The 18,242-nt window shown below is 43.4% G+C and overlaps 1 protein-coding gene across 3 annotated transcripts in view; it reads left to right on the top strand.

Moving 5' to 3' along the window:
* Nucleotides 1–18,242, top strand: part of runx3 (RUNX family transcription factor 3) — a 47,633-nt gene that overhangs the window by 7,044 nt on the left and 22,347 nt on the right. For all 3 annotated transcript variants that reach the window (XM_034222140.1, XM_034222141.1, XM_034222139.1), the window contains exons 3-5: nt 11,303–11,544; nt 12,251–12,407; nt 13,774–13,878. In XM_034222140.1, coding sequence (XP_034078031.1) covers nt 11,303–11,544; nt 12,251–12,407; nt 13,774–13,878 — 504 coding nt within the window. The remainder of the gene's footprint in view (nt 1–11,302; nt 11,545–12,250; nt 12,408–13,773; nt 13,879–18,242) is intronic.

Here is an 18,242-nt window from a genome sequence, read left to right on the forward strand (position 1 = left end):
TTACCCTGAAGTAAACTTCAGAGGGCTTGTACTTTCTCTCCAGCTGCTCACTTCTGTATTGGCTCAGTAGGAAACACCATGCCAGGGATTCCCCCTCAGCTGTGCACCAGAAGTGGCCCCTCCATCTCTTCTGCATAGTGTCTGCTGTGAGGTCACTCCGTCTGCTGCACACACTCTTCTCACAGGGGCAGCCGTCATGATCACCAACACACGAGAAACTGTATGGTATAGGCGCACAGACTGCCGATTGCACATATAGAATACACACACACACATGCAGAAGTCTGAGTTTTTCCCCCGTGCTGAGTCAGAGACGAGCGGTGCCTGTCAACATGATGACCGTGACGTTTCACCCCCCTTAAATGCTGTCTGACCTCACTGTAATAGCTGGTCAGGATTAACATATGGTCTGCCGATGCCTTAGTCCAGCAGAGTTGCCCACACTGTGACTACACAGCAGAGGACTTAACTGAAAATATCACTGACAGCTTTCTCGATAAAATAAAAAGGGCCAGTTTGGGACTTCTTCTTATAAAAAGTATTAAACTGATTTTACTGAGGTTACACTTGTAATGAGAAGAGTCAGAGTTTCTATCAAATTAACAGCTGTTAAATCCACTTGAATCCAATCGCAAGATCTAAGAGCAGCCTAGAAAAACTGTCAATGAATGTCAGTTATAATTCATGCTGTTACATATGAATTGTAACACAACATTCAATTAAAACAGGGACACCTCTCAGGTCTCCACATAACAGCATGACAGCTAGCTGTGTTAACACTGCCAACCTGGCAGAGACAACGTTGGTGTTAGAAGTGCCTGACGGACTTGAACACAGCTTTTCCCCTTTAATCAGTGTGATGACATAAGAGGCAGACAGCGAGCCAGTCATTCAGTCAGTGTAGAGTTTGATTAGCCTAATCACCAGGCAGCCAGGCTCCAGGCTGCTGATTGGGTTTACAAACGCTCCTTGTCATCGTTGTGTCATTAGTTCGCCGTTAGCCGCGGCCGCCTTGACGTGGAGCAGCGACGTGCCGGGCCTAAACACAGCAATCAGGGGATTAGTGTGCAGTTACAGCAAAGCCTCAATGGACGCCTCAGGCTCTGAGTCAAGGAGGGGAAAGTCTTGCCTTCTTATGCTAGCTGCACGTGGCCAGGGTGCTAACTGTACATGGGCAATGCCACTACTGATTAGCAAGGGACCCGATGAGAGGAAACATTCAGTGACTTTGGACACACGGGTGGTTTCCCAGACTCCAATTAAGCCAAGTCGTTGACTTGGCTCAATGATTAGAATGGAGGGACTCCATTGAAAATAAGATTTAGCTTCCAATTAGGTTTGCTTAATCTGGAGCTGGGACTCAGCCCAAAGGCATCACAGAAACAGAGTAGCCTGCAGCACAGTGACTCTCTGCAGAAAGGCTCAGTGGAGTTGGAAGGAATTCATTTTCTTTTTGATTTCATTTGAAATTCATTGGAATGATTGACAATAATCAGTAACTGTGCAAAAGACAGAATATATGCATTGTGACAAATGCATGTGTCTAAGTGCTCTCCTGAGCTTCTTGGCTCGAAGGCTGAGAGTTGCCACACCCTTGTTTCCTTACGATGAAAAGCCCCGAGGGCGAAGCGAGAACTTTCCAAGAGTTGTCTTACGTCTGCAGAGGAAAGTGGCACGGACACTTGTCAGGAAACCAGCGCCGGGTTCCTGCTTCAATCTGGTCGGACTCTGCGGTGAGACAGACGGTGCTTGAACGGCTGAATCCCTCTGAAGAGGGGAGTACATGCAAATTTGGGGGCTTTTTGAAGTTCGTTTGCACTTGAATGAGTGTGACAGAACCTGGAATGACCTCTGTGGAAAAGAGTCTCTACACAGTGATGAAAGGAGATGAAAGGGACAAACACTGATGACAATAGTTGAAAAGTTGGAAGTGGGCACATGGTGTGTATTTGTGTGGGTTCCCATAAGGTTAGCTTGAGTGTGTGTGCGCAGTGGTTTCAATCAAGTCAGCAGGGATGACTAATAAACGGTGATTCCTTCAGACACTTTGAATAAAAACACAATGCCGCTAAGAGGAACACATTTGGCCCAGTGCCCGCTTGGCAGAGCCCTCTCTGCCTTGTGTTTTGTTGGTTTGTGTTCATGTCATTCATTTTATACGTTACATAACTTACCTTGTTCCTTCATATGCCAAAGTAAGAGGGACCTAGTTTTAAAAAATAAAAACATGTGGCTTTTGTTGCAGAGAGGAATGAACAACAGCATTCCATGTGCAACCACATCAAAGGTCCCCCTCGCCATGGGGCTAAATGAGGGCAGACTGTCCTGCTTGCCCCTCCTGACATGATTGCCACTAATTAACCAGCGATCTCAAAACTGACACTTAATCTTCATCACTTCTCCCTCACATATTCACTCTCATCTGCACAGATTTTAAACTGCTTCTCTTTGGGCTCCAGAGTGAGGGGACAGCCACACAACAAGCACAAAGGGGCATTGTCTGCTGGTGAAAATGTGGTTTACAGGCTCTGCTATAATGGCTCGGTGGTTGCTGGAAGCCATGCGCACTTCCTAATATCCAACTCACATGCGATTTCATTTTGAGAAAAAGACTGAGCTGTGGGGCTTTGCCTTTGTGTGAGTGGGACGCCTCACAACTTATTTTCTGAGCCCTCACCCCTCCTTCTCCCCTCTCTTCACCCCCTCTTCCCCTCTCTGGTGGCGCTACTATATTTGTATGGGCTCTCTAGCAAAGGCTGCGTTGCCAGTCAAACGTGTTCGGGGGCCGTCAGACTGAAAGGCTTCCAGCGCTGCGATCTGTCTCCGCTCCTCGTCAGTGGGAGCTGTTTGATCTGACAGAGAGACTCCATTAGAGAGAGAGAGACTCCACACAGGGAGGTTGGATGGCTTCAGCAGTCAGAGTAGCAGCCCAGAGAGGAAAAGGTTTGCACACGCAGTCTGGTTGCAATCTTGGTGTCTCGCTGTGTATCTATAAATGTCTCTGCGCATTACTTGTCCTTATACTAGGTGTGTGTGGTTGCACGTTGATGAGTGCACCGTAAGAACTGGGCTGATGTATTTTGGGGCTCTGTTTGGTAAAGGGGTGAGGACGCGGTGGATAATGATATCATAGAAGTGCGGCGCTGCTTAGCTGCAATGACCGAGAGAGAGAGCTTGTTTGCCAAGGTTGTGAGAAGTAAGACGTCCTCTTAACACACATCATAGCTTTCCCTCAGTCTCCACTGGTGGTGATGACCTCATAAACCTGCGCCACAGTCCAACTGTCTAGAAGCTGGTGTCAGGGCGGTGAAATGGTAGACAATGGTTTGATAAATATGCATCCACGGTTGAGCCAGACCATCTCCACACTCCATACATTTACTGTGGCTACAACTTCCACTAATCAGCAATGAACTCTGACAAATGACTTAATTCTACAAGACGTATTTACACGTAATATTAAGGGATTAGTATTAGACTTTCATCATGTGCTTGCAGGGTGTGATAGCTGTTAAAAAGGAGCAGGGGGAGCGAGTTTGTGTGAAAGATTTGTCTCCTGATCTGTGTGTGGCAGCTGGGCTCTGGCAGGGCTCTGGCACCGGGGCTGCATGGCAGTTAAACTGTCAGTGGCAGGAACTGTAAATCTTTCTGCAGAAGGTGAATGCAGCACGACAGCGCCACAGGTGTGTGTGTGAGTGTATGTGAGTGTATGTGTGTTTAAGTTTGTCACAAGGCTATGGTTGCTTGTCCGTATGTCTTTGTGTCTCAGCCATCCTGAGAGACAGTCTCCAAAGTTTTGGAGCTGGACACATTTGGCAGAGTGAGTCAGGATACTCTTGCGTGTGTATGTGTGTGTCTGTCAGGAGTGGGGGTGCTGTCACTTTGGCAACGCAACTGCACATATTGCAGCGATTACCACAGCGGAAAAATGTTTTTCTGCAACATGCAATTACTACAGATTACAGATTGCTGTCCTTGCATCAGAAGCTCTCGCTAGAAAAGGGAGAAACACAGCACGTCTGTGTGTGTGGATGTGTGTGTGTGTCCCATTACACACAAATAGACAGAGAGACAAAGAAAGATGAGAAATGATTATAGCTCACACTAAAAACCACAACTGAAAGAAAAAGGGGGAGTTGACGTATTTATGGGACTCATTTAGATGAAAAAGTTATACTGACTCTTATGGGGTAAATAAAAGACCCTGGCTAAAAAACACAATATGTCCTTCAGTGAAATGAATAAAGTAGAGCAGACATCATTTCGTAGGCCTTTTGTCCATCATCATCAACATTATGAAAAACACACGAATGAAGGACACAATCCTAAACACCACAAATCATATCAGTTCTAACTTTGTATTTTGTTCCAGGTTACAAATGAGAATACATATCAAAAAGCTTCCTTCAGGTCACACTAAACAATATAGCCCAAAAGTGGTGCCCCGCAGCAAGGCAGGGCCCTATTTACAAACCCACCAGACCAAAGTGCTCCTATAATAGCACTGGGCCTTTTGGTGAGCTTACCATCCAATGCTACTTTTAGTGGGTTTCCAAAGAATAAACAGGCCCGTGGAACCACATCACAGGCTGCTGACTGTCATCGTTGGGTGAGTGTACCCGACGGATGATGTGAGGGCGGAGCGACCGTGACACCGGGGTTTACGGCAAGTTCCCCCCTGCCTAACATGGGTGTGGTGTGCACCATTGAACTGCCACTGAAAGGACACGGTTCAACCTCTGAACGCTGATCACAGTGAATCCGTCAGTGTCTCACTTTGCCTTTCATGACTTATTTGGTTATTGGAAACAAGAAAGGAGTGAGTTTGGATTTTGGGCATTAAAAGCAGAGATTTGTTAGGTTGGGCAATCAGATATGCACACACAAGCAGGATGGTGTAAGAAGTTGTCAGATCTTTAAGTACATCAACTCTACGCAAAGTATAAATACAAGCCTTTTGAAGTCAAATTCATAATTCCATTTGTTTCTTCAGCAAACAATATATTTTGTTTCTGAATCGAGACAATAACATTAGGAGGATGGAGTTTGGTTGTTTTGATCATGTAGCGGTGGATTATGTCAGTTAAGTCATTGCAGTCAGCTTCCCCCTTATTTATCTGAAGCTGACTTATCCGCAGAGGTCACCTTCTTTTCAAAACAAAAGGTCCTAGTGATAGACATCAGTAAAAGCTTGGAATAAGGACATTTTAGTTTTAAAATGCAGTGTTTTCTGATGCTGTTGGTGGACAACGGACAACATGGAGGACCTAATGTTCCCTCTGTTAGCCTAGGATCCAAACGTTCCAAAGTATTTTACAGTTAACCGAATTATCCGTAAAGGTTGCATAGCCTACTCTACAAAACAAACAGTAAAAGTACTAAAAACATCATGGTAAATATGTGTATATTGTATAGCTCTATCATTGTTTTCTAAATGTAAAACCCTAATCTGGAAAACAGCTAACAGCTTAAACCGTCAAATAAAAGGTTCTTTAGCAGAAGTATAAAAAAGGTACATCAAATGAAAATGGAGTTAACTGTCCTCAATGACTTTCTTCCTCTGCTCTAGAGGATTGGAGAGCATCACAGCAGCACCGCTACCAATCTCATCAGATAACGTATTCAATATGAAATGAATTGTTAGATAGACAAACAGATGCTTGGTATGTTTGCAAATGAATGCAGTCTTTAAGAAGTCCATTTACATTCAGCAGACAGAAATAAAAATGCAGTTGGAGTCGTCCCCCAACAGCCATTATGCAGCTCAATTGATTCAGAGAGCTTTTATAAGCCCTGGGCTCCGCTCTGCACCTTTTATCAAATGTAAGCAGAATATTAAAGATGCATGAGATGAATGTGCTCATTGTCTCCTCTGGTGACTGCTGCATCTCAACTCATCACACTCACATAGTAATTTGCTGCTGCGTCTGGAAATGATACAACAAATAGGATCAAATGGATAAGATTTATTGTCTCAAAGGAACATACAGTATCTGCTGTTAAGAAAACACTAATAAACATAGTGCCTGCATACAGAACATAGTCTGTTAACATAGTCAAAAGGAAATGTCATTATGTTTATGATATATACCACCTTCAAGGATTGGGGAGTTATTTTATGTATAACGCACTTCAAAGGAACAATTATAGAGGAAAACTGTCAACATTAAAATACAAATAAAGTGCTTTAGGGACATAGAGAGCTAAAACAAGTTTGAATACACAAGTGCTTTCCAGTCATCATTAAAACTAACACAGACAGCCCGGGTTGAGAAAAAAATAACATACACATTTATATGAGGAAAATTCTTCAATGTGTTTCCTATTTTCTTGTCTGAACATCAAAATGGACAAAAATGACCACCAATTGTGATGTGCTGACACATTATGTAATCAAAATTTGAGAGAATCAGCCATCAGAGCAGCGAGAGCCCAAAACCCAAACAGTCTGTACCCACTCACTGTTGTTTAAAGGTTTCTCCGTATACTTGTGTATATAAACACTCCAACGCTAGAATATGATTTGGCTTTGAGGGGACTGGCACAAATGGCTTTGGTGACTTACATCATGCTTGGATGTCTAATCACAGACACTCTTGTCATATCAAGGAGAAAAAGTACATTTCATAGCGAGCTACGTCTCCAAAAAAAAAAAGAGGAGGGAAGGGTAAACAAGCCTGGCGTTCCACAGCCACCACAGAATTCATCATTCATACAAAAAAATACCCCGAGACCCAAAGTAGAGCTAATTTAATCCGAGAGGAATAAAACTCCATTTCATAGAAGTCGTCCATTCAGAACACTCATATTTCCACTGAGCAGAAACCCCCGGCTGAAATCCGAGCAGACACTTTTCGGAAGGAATGCATTCGGTGGGTTGAGGGCCAAAGCTTGCCCTGTAATTTGTGAATGTACAGAAATGTGTGACCGCCACAGCTCCTCTAAAGATAGAAATCTTTGTCTTATGTCATCGCCCAACCTCAAACTATTTCTAATTGCCCCCATAGCCCCCTTTCCCAAATGAATAGCTACCCATCGAAAGGCTTATGTGTGCATGGCTGAAAATAGCCGAGGAGTTTACACAAGCTAATAGATCATATTCAGCAAAAAAAAAGATGAAAAACGTTTAAAAAGGAGCTCCACGTATTGGAGACTATGTCCCCGTCTTCAAAGTGACTTTTAAGTGTGGCTGAACGTTGTGTGGGCGGCATTTAGAGTCAGGTATACGTTTACACACCCCGTAGGCTTGCACTGGTTTCTAATGGGTTGATTCTCATTTTAGTCTTTACACTGTGACTCATTACAAATAAAACCCAAAGTAAATGGAGTTTCCTTTGATTGTATACTCAGAGGAGGACGTGTTTCTTGTCAGGACTCCACGGAAGCATTAGTTTAACTACAACTGCGAAAAACTACATTTTCTTCGGGGCCCATTTCGAATCATTTGTCTTTATGGTGTTTTGATTGCAAACATTTTCTAATAAAAGGGAAGCTTTTTTCTTATGAACTCAAGTTATAACTCAGGACTTTCACAGAGGGCTGAAGGCCAACCTGTCAAGTGTTCATAGAGCAACCATCAGTAAACAATGATGTGATATCTTGATTTATATCTGAAGGATCTATTTTCTTTTTAACCTTCGTTGGTAAGAATCCTTTATGCTGAGGCCCATTTGAGGTGCGTTCGGGGTTTCACATATCCTCCACGAGTTCTATCTTGATTTCAGGCTCAACCCACCCGGATCATTAAAAATCGTTCAGGAGCACGGCGGGCTCCGTCCTCAATGGCTGTGCGGCTGAAACCAAAGAAACTGCAGGTTGAAATGTGGAGGTCTAAATGTGACAGGCGCCCAGAGCACAGATTACGACTGAGGAGGGTATAGCTGGGGTTTGTGGTCACGTATTAATAATGAAGTCGGGCAGGAGGATGACTAAAATATCACCGGCATTGTCATTGTCCCAGTAGAGCTGGACTCAAAATAGAGGCGGCATGCATGATAGGGGATCTGATCTGAGGTGATTTTGGCAGTAAGGACTGTAGGGATTTAAGCTGCTGCTGCTTTATGGAGGGATTTGAGTTCAACAGTGGACTAGGCTTGGTGATTTGGGGTTTCCCTACATGTTCAAGTTAAAATTCCAAAAATGGAAGCACATGGGCAATGGGCCATAAGGTACTTCCCTGGCTTGAAAGGATAATTGCTGTTCTCACACTGAATTGACTCTGAATGGTAATGGCTTTATTATCTTAATTGCGGGTATAATTCTTGTGACTAATATAGAGACAACTTTGTGTATGTCACTCCACCCCACTGAAACCCTGTCCAGAATAACAAGCAACCGCAGGAGAGTCAGGTGTTACAAGCTTAACATTTCTGTGACACAGAAGAAACACTCAAAAATATGTTTTGAATTGAAAATAAAACTACAAAATTGACAACCTTATATGCTTGATTTAAATTTGATTTATAGAAGACATTTTTATCAGCAGTTTCTCTGATAATTCAATTTAGATGAATATAATTTAATATTTCCCTTTAAGTGTTAGAGCAGGCATTGACACAGCACTGACAGTGTGAGGTTTGTGGCCAGCTTTGATCCCACATAAACAATGAATTGTGAAAATAAGCTTTAAGTTTTTTGGACATTTGTTTTTTGTTTTAACTTTTGAAATCTTCCATCTGCATCTCTCTCTGAGTCTGATTTAGTGTGATGGGGAAAATTAAGGGAAAAATGTGAAGCCACTGCGATGACTCCTCACGCCACTTAACTGCAATTCATTTATTCTCATGCAAGTAAACAACTTAAAAACCGCCACACGCACGCAGAGGCGCGCGTACACAAGGATACATTGCGCAGTTATTAAATCAAATCAACCGTTTTGATTGGATGCGTTTAAAAACGCGAAATCCAAAATACTTGTTCAATATTTATTCTACTGTCAATTTTATGTTTGCATTAATGAATTAAAAACATTAGTTATATTAATTGTGTGTTATGGTCATTTTTATTATTTGAATGCCATAATTAAAATAATAATTTCTTCACCAATGATATCCTAAATATCTATTCGAATAATTTGTACTATTATAATCAATAAATAACTGTTAGTGAACACTAAAACAAACAATGTAAACTTGTATAAAGTGTTTTAAGCGAAGTCTGAAAATATGCTTAAACATTTACAGTAAAAGACACGAATCAATTAATTGTCTAAATGTTGTATTTCGAGACGGGCATGTTAAAACAAATACATTACGTGGCTTCAATGAGCGATTCATAAACGAAAAAATGCGAGTGTTTTATAATATTTTACATTTTCAACGATAAAAACAGATTTAAGGCAAAAGCTCAAATGTACGCGAAATTAAATATCTGCGGAGCTTCTTTCAAATACGTAGGCTAATCAGCTCACAAGGGGAATTCTTTATAACAGATTTGGCTTAGATTAATTCACATTTAAGAGATCTCTGAGCACTGATAAAAGTTTCATTTTCTCTACACATGTGAAATGAGTGCCTCAGCCTGTCTGAGCTGACAGCGATTGAAAAGGCAAACGCGCCAACTAGTGTCAGAAAGAAGCATGGCGGAGGGCTCAGGGTGCGCCGTCACTTCATGTTACCCTCAGCATTTCACCTTACTAATGAGTGTAGCCTCTTGCGCACGCACGCACGCGCACACACACGCACACGTACTGTTGTGTTTTTGTTATGTGGAAGAAGCACATTTGCCTGTTTGCTTTAATCATCTCCATTAATTCAGTTCAGTCAATTAAAGTGATACAGATCTGCCTTCCACCCATAATTTCACTTTATGAACACGTTATTTACCTACCTGAAGAGGAGCTGCAGAACCTCCAGATATAATGGCTTTTCAAATTGAATAAACGAGAGTAAAACCACAGGCATCTGCAGTCTACATCCTTCTCTAGATATATTAAAAAAACGCCCAAGTGAAATAGGTCAAAGACGTTTCTGGGACAATGCAGTGTGACAGGAAAGCATATATTTCATGTTATTTCATAAATTAAACTGAGTCCATGTAATGCAGATATTTCCTAACAGCACAGAGGCTGATTTGTAATTAACCAATATAATCTATAACCCATGTTATAATCCATCCCATTCAATATGTTACCCAATTAAAAAGCTTACACCTCTTTCCATTTGGGCTCCTGTCACTGGATATCATTTGAAATATGAATGTGTGTTCTCGCAGCTCAGTTAATACCACGTGTCGCTTCTTTAAACTCTCATCATTTCTATATGCATCGATTCAACGTGTCTATATGCTGTATAAAAAACCCAAGCAGCAGAGAAAAGCACAGATATGTATCAATAATTCAGCTCGTGTGTGACAGCAGTGCAGGGCAGAGGAAGGAGCAGCGCAGCGTGTGATTGGTCTGCTGAAAGCCCAACCCTGTACATTCATTGGTGGAAATCATCTCCACACTCCCAACCACTAAACACTAAAATGACTCGGGTAAAATAATATCGCGGCACTCTGCTCTGCGATCAGCCTCACGGATCCTTCTCGCGCCCTATAACCCTGCGCTAAAGGATAACCTTAAAGGAGATTCCGCTGGAGCTTCTCTGTACCAGAATCACGCTGTGTTTTTGTGGAGAAGGGATCCAGCGAGGACAAAGTTTGCGAGAACTTTAACGCAAGAAAAAGGACACTAATGTGCTACAGTAGTTTGACTGTTGATACTCGGGTTTGAGACATTTAGTTTGGAGTCTCTGAAGAGGCGTCTGGCTGTTCAGTCGAGATCATTGTTTTAAAAACTCAAGCCAGTCAGCTCGGTTTCTCACTTTCCGCACCGCGGCTGGATTACCTGGTTGCTGTCAACAGATTGTCATTGATCGGTGATAACTTATGTAGAAGATCCGTTGACTCATTTGAGGTTTCAAAGTGAGAGCTCGGGTAGTTTGTGGTGTTGATACATTGTGTACACGCGGCTGAAACTGTCTGTCCACCAAGCGTGCGACAGATAAGAGCGCCGATAAGTTGCGCACTGAGAGACTTTGTTTGTACGTGTTTTTGCTGAAGTTAGTGAAATAACAGAGCAACCCTGATGTTCCTTGGGCTGACACATCCTGTGCAGATGATCTATCTCACAGTCACCGCAGTGTATTGTTTCTGTTAAGGTAGCGAGGCTCTCTTCACTTAGTGCGCTCGGCTCCATCCCCTGCGCTCCCACCGTGGACTCCTGAGACCACCAGCGTCTGGAGGAAAAACTATTAGAAAAGCTTCTCATACAGAGCCAGTCAGGTGGCACTGACCCACGCTGTTGTGATGCATATTCCAGATTCGCCCACCACCAGACGGTTCCCGCCGCCCTCCACGTCCTTCCCCTGCAGTAAGGTCGGAGACGGCAACGGGGCCATGGCCACCCCGGGGCCCCACAGGTCACGATCGGACAGCAGGAACGTGGTGGACGTGCTGGCGGACCACGCCGGAGAGCTGGTCCGGACCGACAGCCCTAATTTCCTCTGCTCCGTGCTCCCGTCCCACTGGAGGTGCAACAAGACACTGCCCGTGGCTTTCAAGGCAAGACCCATGTGTTCTGGTTTTACTTTTTCTGGTTTTATTTTAATGACGCACACTTTGGTTTTCTGACTGTAGGAAGAGCATAAGAAAATGCTGTAAGATAATTAATCAAGACCAAACACATTGATTATAGGGTTCTTAAAAGCTTTTATTTGATCAATAACAGTGACCTGCACGTTCTGTTGTTTGGTTTTCGCATTGTGGTTAAAGTAGGATATTAAATTGTTAAAATTAAGCCTTAAAAAACGCTTGGCTTGGCCTCGGCTCCATCGAATCCCTTGTAAATATTGTAGATGATAGGTCTGTATTAGTCTGAGGAAATATTTAGATCTATTTTGTATTATTATTTATTTTCCTGTAGGCCTATTATGTTTATCTATTTTATATAATTTATATGCAAATATCTGAAGCTTGTGTCAGTATTATGCATCGCATTGTCAAATGTTGTATTTGGATCAGATCCGATGACAACACAAAGAAAATATGTATCATGGCACTCGTGTTTATAACATAAATATATAAATGCCACTAATCTACATTGGATTGGAGTCTTTACATTATGTGTTATATTTAAATTGTTGACATGCTGGCAAAATTGTAAAACTATTCCTTATATTATGGAAGTCAGATGCGGTTTTACGCGTGCATTGTGCAGCCTATATTTCGTTTGGTGACCCAGAGTGACCGGTCGTTTTACCCGGTACAGATCGTGGCTCTCGGTGATGTCCCCGACGGGACTCTGGTCACCGTGATGGCCGGGAACGACGAGAACTTTTCGGCTGAGCTGAGGAACGCCTCCGCCGCGATGAAGAACCAGGTGGCCCGTTTCAACGACCTGCGCTTTGTGGGCAGGAGCGGACGAGGTGAGCTGAAATTCTCTCTCCTACAGTAGGCTACACACACATACACACAACACACAACACACACACACACACACACACACACACACACACACACACACACACACACACACACACACAGGCCGGCACACATAGCGAGAGGACTGTTTGTAATGCCATGTGCAGCAACATTTGGAAACGCGCTAATAATTATAATAAAATGACATTTCTGGGTTTAAGAGGAGATCGAGTGATAACTTCATTTTCTTTTCAAATATGGAAAAATATTAGGTCAAGTTATGTTGTACAGACCGAACTGCTTAGTCCTTCTATGAATAGCTTTTATATTATTTGACTGATCTCTGTTGTCTATTACAAAAATTATAAAAAGCAGATCTGGAATCATTTATGTGCCAACACTTCGCCAACTGACCTCCGCAGGTGTCATCCAGAACATCTGGCCTGCACGATGAACAGAGGCGATGTGACTGTATTTTTCATAATCCAGGGGAATATATATATAATTATCAACGTGGTGTTTATCCGAGGGATGGATGGAAAACCCTCCTCGAAATGCATGCCCTGGGACAATTTGTCAAATAATCCCTGGCAACAAAAAGCTTAGCCTAATACGCAGTAGGCCAATTTATCGTGGGTTTAATAGCTGCAATAAAAAAAAGAAATCACACATTAACATGGGATGTTGTGGTTAATGCATAGGGCTGTTGAACATTTTTTTTTGTGCCTTATTGACTAAATCAAAGCCTCATTTTCTCAGGCATAAATAATTAAATGTCCTGAAATAAAAAATACAGAGTGATTGTTCACAAAAATCTTAAGAAGGGATTTTCCTCTGTCCCTTCAGAGCCTCTTCTAGGCCGTTTGTATTTTATCGTAATGTTAAAAAAGCTATGATTTGATGAAAAGGAAATAGTTCTAGTCAAATTAAACAAGTGGTTTATAGCTTTCATTTGTGTAGTCAATTACCCCACCCGAGGATTCTTTTTTTCTTCTTTCCTCCCACGCAGTCTCTTTTTTTTTTTAACAAGAGCTGCCTTTCTCAGGCCGGACGCTCTGATGCAGATGGGAGCAAGATCCTGCCTTGTTGAACGATAAACTATGGCTGTAAAGCCTTTCGTGCAATCTGGAACACATTGTCTCAATAATCAAAATCATACCCGCAGTCAGGCCATCAAAAGAGGTGGTCCCCTGCTTTAAAAAAAAAAATCCTTAATTCAAAGGCTGTAGCGGGATAAAAGCCAGTGATGATTTGAAGTTGAACAAGCCATGTATTGTTGCGCACAACAGAGGAATAGATCATTGTTAAGGGCCATTTATACAGTGAAACGAGTTCCATAAATCTCACGGACATGTTGTTGCTGTGCTGCAGGGAAGAGCTTCACTCTGACCATCACCGTGTTCACCGGACCGCCGCAAGTGGCCACCTACCACCGCGCCATCAAAGTCACCGTGGATGGACCCCGAGAACCGCGCAGTGAGTACACCCCCCCCCCCCCCCCCACACACACACACACACACACACACACACACACACACACACACACACACACACACACACACACACACACACTGCAACGCTACTATTGTTGGTACTAATAAAGCATTGTGGTGTGATTTGGTGCTCCATGCCACCCGGTTAAAAGCAGCTATTGGGGGTGTGGGGTATCGGTGTCTCTTCATGCTAAAAGAGCCGAATGAGTCATGTGCAGATGATAAATGTAAATCTAACTCTGTGAGCATGTCTGATAGTGTCACATAGTGGAGGTAAAAAAATCAGTTCACACCTCACATGTGCCAAAACTCGGTTTCCACTGAATATATTTTGGGGTTAAGACCTGGTTTTGGGGTTGAGATTAGAATTAAGACTAGGTTAAGGAGGTTGGCGGTTATGGTAAGCCTACAGATAATGAATGTAGGTTTGAACATCGTCCTCACAAGTGCAGTGGTGTGTGTGTGTGTGTGTGTGTGTGTGTGTGTGTGTGTGTGTGTGTGTGTGTGTGTGTGTGTGTGTGTGTGTGTGTGTGTGTGTGTGTGTGTGTGTGTGTGTGTGTGTGTGTGTGTGTGTGTGTGTGTGTGTGTGTGTGTGTGTGTGTGTGTGTGTGTGTGTGTGTGTGTGTGTGTGTGTGTGTGTGTGTGTGTGTGTGTGTGTGTGTGTGTGTGTGTGTGTGTGTGTGTGTGTGTGTGTGTGTGTGTGTGTACGTGTGTGTACGCACGCACGCGTGCAGCAGGGGCACAGGGGCGGGCCCAGTCAGAGGAAACTGTAAAGCACATTAAGGCCTACCCAAAGACCACTAAGGAGCTGAGTGAGTCTCCAAGCCGCAGGTGGCTCAGCTCAGACGACCACCACCCCCACCCACCCCCCCCAACTTCCCCAGTTGCTGGTCAAAGGGGTCGTACCTGGCTGACCACATAAGTGGCTCGTTGATTTAACACAGGGCAGACTTCAGGCGCTGTTAGGCCTGGCAGGGAGGCTCAAGTTGTTAGCGCCACCGTTCAGCCGCAGATACATTCTCATGTGGTTTGATGCTGCTGGTGTGAGTGGGGGGGGAGAGTGTTACTTCTACATGAGTCCATGAGTCAGGGGCTATGTATGCCCTTTACTCACAGTACGTTAGACGAGATGGGCATTTCATGATCTACCTATGAAGGTGTCATGTTGGAGAAGTTCTAGGGGTTTCTGAACATGTGGATAAGTGTGGTTTGTGGTCATGTCAATTATTTGGGAAGGGGTGCATTTAGCCCAGGCAAAACGGACCACAGCAGGGGAAGATAGAGTGGCAGCAAGTGCAACATGAGGGGGGGATAAGGCTGGCAGGGAGGGAGCTGAGGGGCACAGCGAGAGGGGCATCAACTGGACGCTATTTGCAGAGTTATTAAAGAGAAGAGTGACGGCAAAAGAGGGAGATAATTATAAACACTGTATGTGTGTGTGTGGATGGTTTCAATTTGATCTTTCTTTGTTGAAAGAAAAAAAAGGAGCTTATCGTGTGTGTCTGTGCATAAGCACATTCTCATGTGCATCTGCGAGTGTCTCAGCTTGAAATAACTGCGTACATTAAGGTCGTCTCCCGTCTGTCTGTCAGCGTGTTACGGCTCCAGCTGAGGCGTCAGAGTGGCCGTGCTACTTTTACACTGGCGCTGGCTGCTATAAAGTGACACTGTTTAATATAGGGCAGGAGGAATTTAGGGCTCCATTAAACTCTGTCACACGGTGCTGAGAGGGGATTCATAGGATGACAGAAAATAAACTTTGGTGAAGGCTGATTTAAAAAGAAAAAAGCATCTGTGGATGATTTGGATATGTACCAAGTTGAACCTCCTTCAGCTTAACCCCCTGGTAACATTGATGGTTTAATTGGTGTAAATGCTGAAATACTGAGTCTGAGATATGAATAATGCATCCAGCTACACTGCAGTTAAACCAGATATACATATGGATCACAGTTGATAGAATAAGCTTTTTGAAACCCAACACATTTATATTGTTCATTAGAATGATACAAGCTGTTAGGGTTAGGAGGAGCCTCCAGTCCAATTCGGTGTATGAAGGACTGGTAGCCTGAAAATAGAAATCACTTGCGAGCAAGATAAAGGACCTCTCATATTAAAACAAGAAGCACATTTTAAGAGAGTAATATCATTCGTGTTCCGGTGCAGTCAAAGCGCAGGAAAACACACACTACTATTCAGACATTATTAGGGCCATAATAATAATCGGATTCCTCCCTAACCACAAGGCACCACATTATATTGGCACTACAGCGTTTAGAGCCAAAGCAGAGAAGCACTTTTGCCAACACATAAAACTAATAAAAAAATGTCATTACAAATCTCATCCTCAGAGACGGTTATACATTCTGACGCTGCTTTGATGGCAGTATATCTTTTTTTCAGTAATGCCACACAATGATGCCAGTGCGACTGGGCTTCATCATTGATGGAGTGCAGACAGGCTGCAGCCCAGACTTGGCCGCGCTGTGCTCACCTGTCCGCATGCTGGCGGGCCGGGGCCTTACGGGCTGTTTGTGTAGGGCCCTTATTGGCATGGCTGCCAGCCGAGCCGCGGCAGGAGTTGGCACAGAGAGAGGAGGTTTTTATTAATGTTTACTGATCCAGTCAGGAGAACCTGACGAACAGGACTGCAGTGGCTGCCAGCCAGCGGCAAAGTAACAAAGGACACTGTGCATTCTTAAAACACATGAGATGTCAGATGGATACACACATGGCTACCGATGTGTACACTTGTGTATTTCTGCATGCCCACATACATATAAAAGGTACACAGACTGCATTTAGTTCCTGAACAGAAAGTAGGCTTAATGTTCAGCTAAGTATTTTTGTCTCCCTTGCTGCTGATTTCCTCATCACACATCCGGCATTTGTCGCCCAACCCTGCCTCCCCAACCCCCTGATGTGTCTGTCATACTATATTATCGAACTTCTGCTGAAGCCAAACTGGAAGCACAACTGTTGCCTGTCTCCTGTCTGTGCAGCAGCTTCAACAATACACCACATCCAACAAGAGCGCACGCTGAGCTAAAAAGACAGAAAAAGAAAAAAGCAGATGACTTAAGTGTCGAGAGCCTCCCTTTTTGTCGCTGTTATCAGATGCCTCCCCACACACTTAGAGCACCCTGCAGGGTTATATTCTCACCAATTAATCTCACAACTGTATTTTTGGTGCTCTTCTCACTCCCTCACTTGCATATGACATCAGCCGCTGCATATTTACCCAACATGGGGGAGGGGCTGTTTTTATTTCCGTAACTCACGACCTGAAATGAATCGGTCCCCGGGAAGAAAAGATGAAGTCACCGCAGGTCAGGTTAGGCCAGAGAGATTTTAAAAAGGTCTGAAATATTTTGTGCTAGCAAAATCATTTCTCAGTGTTGGGGCCTTGTGTTCCCTTTTTTTAGAGCCTCAAGAAATTATTAGCAGTACATTATTTTAAGAAAAGTTCAAAAAGAAAAGTTTGTAAAAATGGAGATATCATTTACAGATGTGTAGATAAGTCATACAACAACTGGGAGGGTGTAAATGAAATGTGTGGATGAATGATATTGAAACTTGATTGTCTATAAGCTGCTATCTGTGTGTGAAAATCAAAACCTAAAGCTTGAGTGTGTGACGCTGATGGATAAATGTCATTGTGCAATCTCAAAGCCATTTTTTGTATCCAGTTGAAAGTTAATTCCACTATTCGAGCAAATGTGCAAATAGTTCTGGTATTTATTCAATTATTTACCTAAAAATGAAAATCAAAAAGCCCTTTTTTGTTCCCACTCAGAAGTTTTGGAGGATTAAGGATGTTAAGGCAACAGAGAGGAGAGAGAGTTGTTTGCTGACTGAAGATGTGGAGGCCTGTTGTAGTGAGGTCAGAGAGGTCATTTGTCGAATGAGACATGAAAATGATACACATGGATACACCCTAACACAATTAACAGTGTACATGCAATGCCTGCATACATTCAGACGGAGCTCACACACCGACCCACCCACAGGCCCACACAACCACCAAAATCAAGTGCTGTCGTGTTTTGTTGCCTCTATTTACTCTGCTGGGTGTGTTCGCACAACTCCAGGAGGAGAATGGCGGGCGTGGGGGGGTGAGACGTGGGCGGCGGGGGTGCATGTTGGAGTTGGCAGGTTGATTCTATTTGCATTTGGCACACAGACTGTACAAAGTATGCAAATAGACAAACAATGACTTTTGCTGTGTTCTTTTTCCCTGTGATATTGCAGTCTCTCTGCGAGTAAACAAAAAAGATGATGTTGCGTATGCATTTGCGTGTGCGGGTGCTCGGCACATACACCTGCCAGGTGCGTCCATCTCTTTAA

This window comes from Gymnodraco acuticeps, unplaced genomic scaffold (assembly GCF_902827175.1).
Source record: "Gymnodraco acuticeps unplaced genomic scaffold, fGymAcu1.1, whole genome shotgun sequence".
Lineage (NCBI taxonomy): Eukaryota > Metazoa > Chordata > Actinopteri > Perciformes > Bathydraconidae > Gymnodraco > Gymnodraco acuticeps.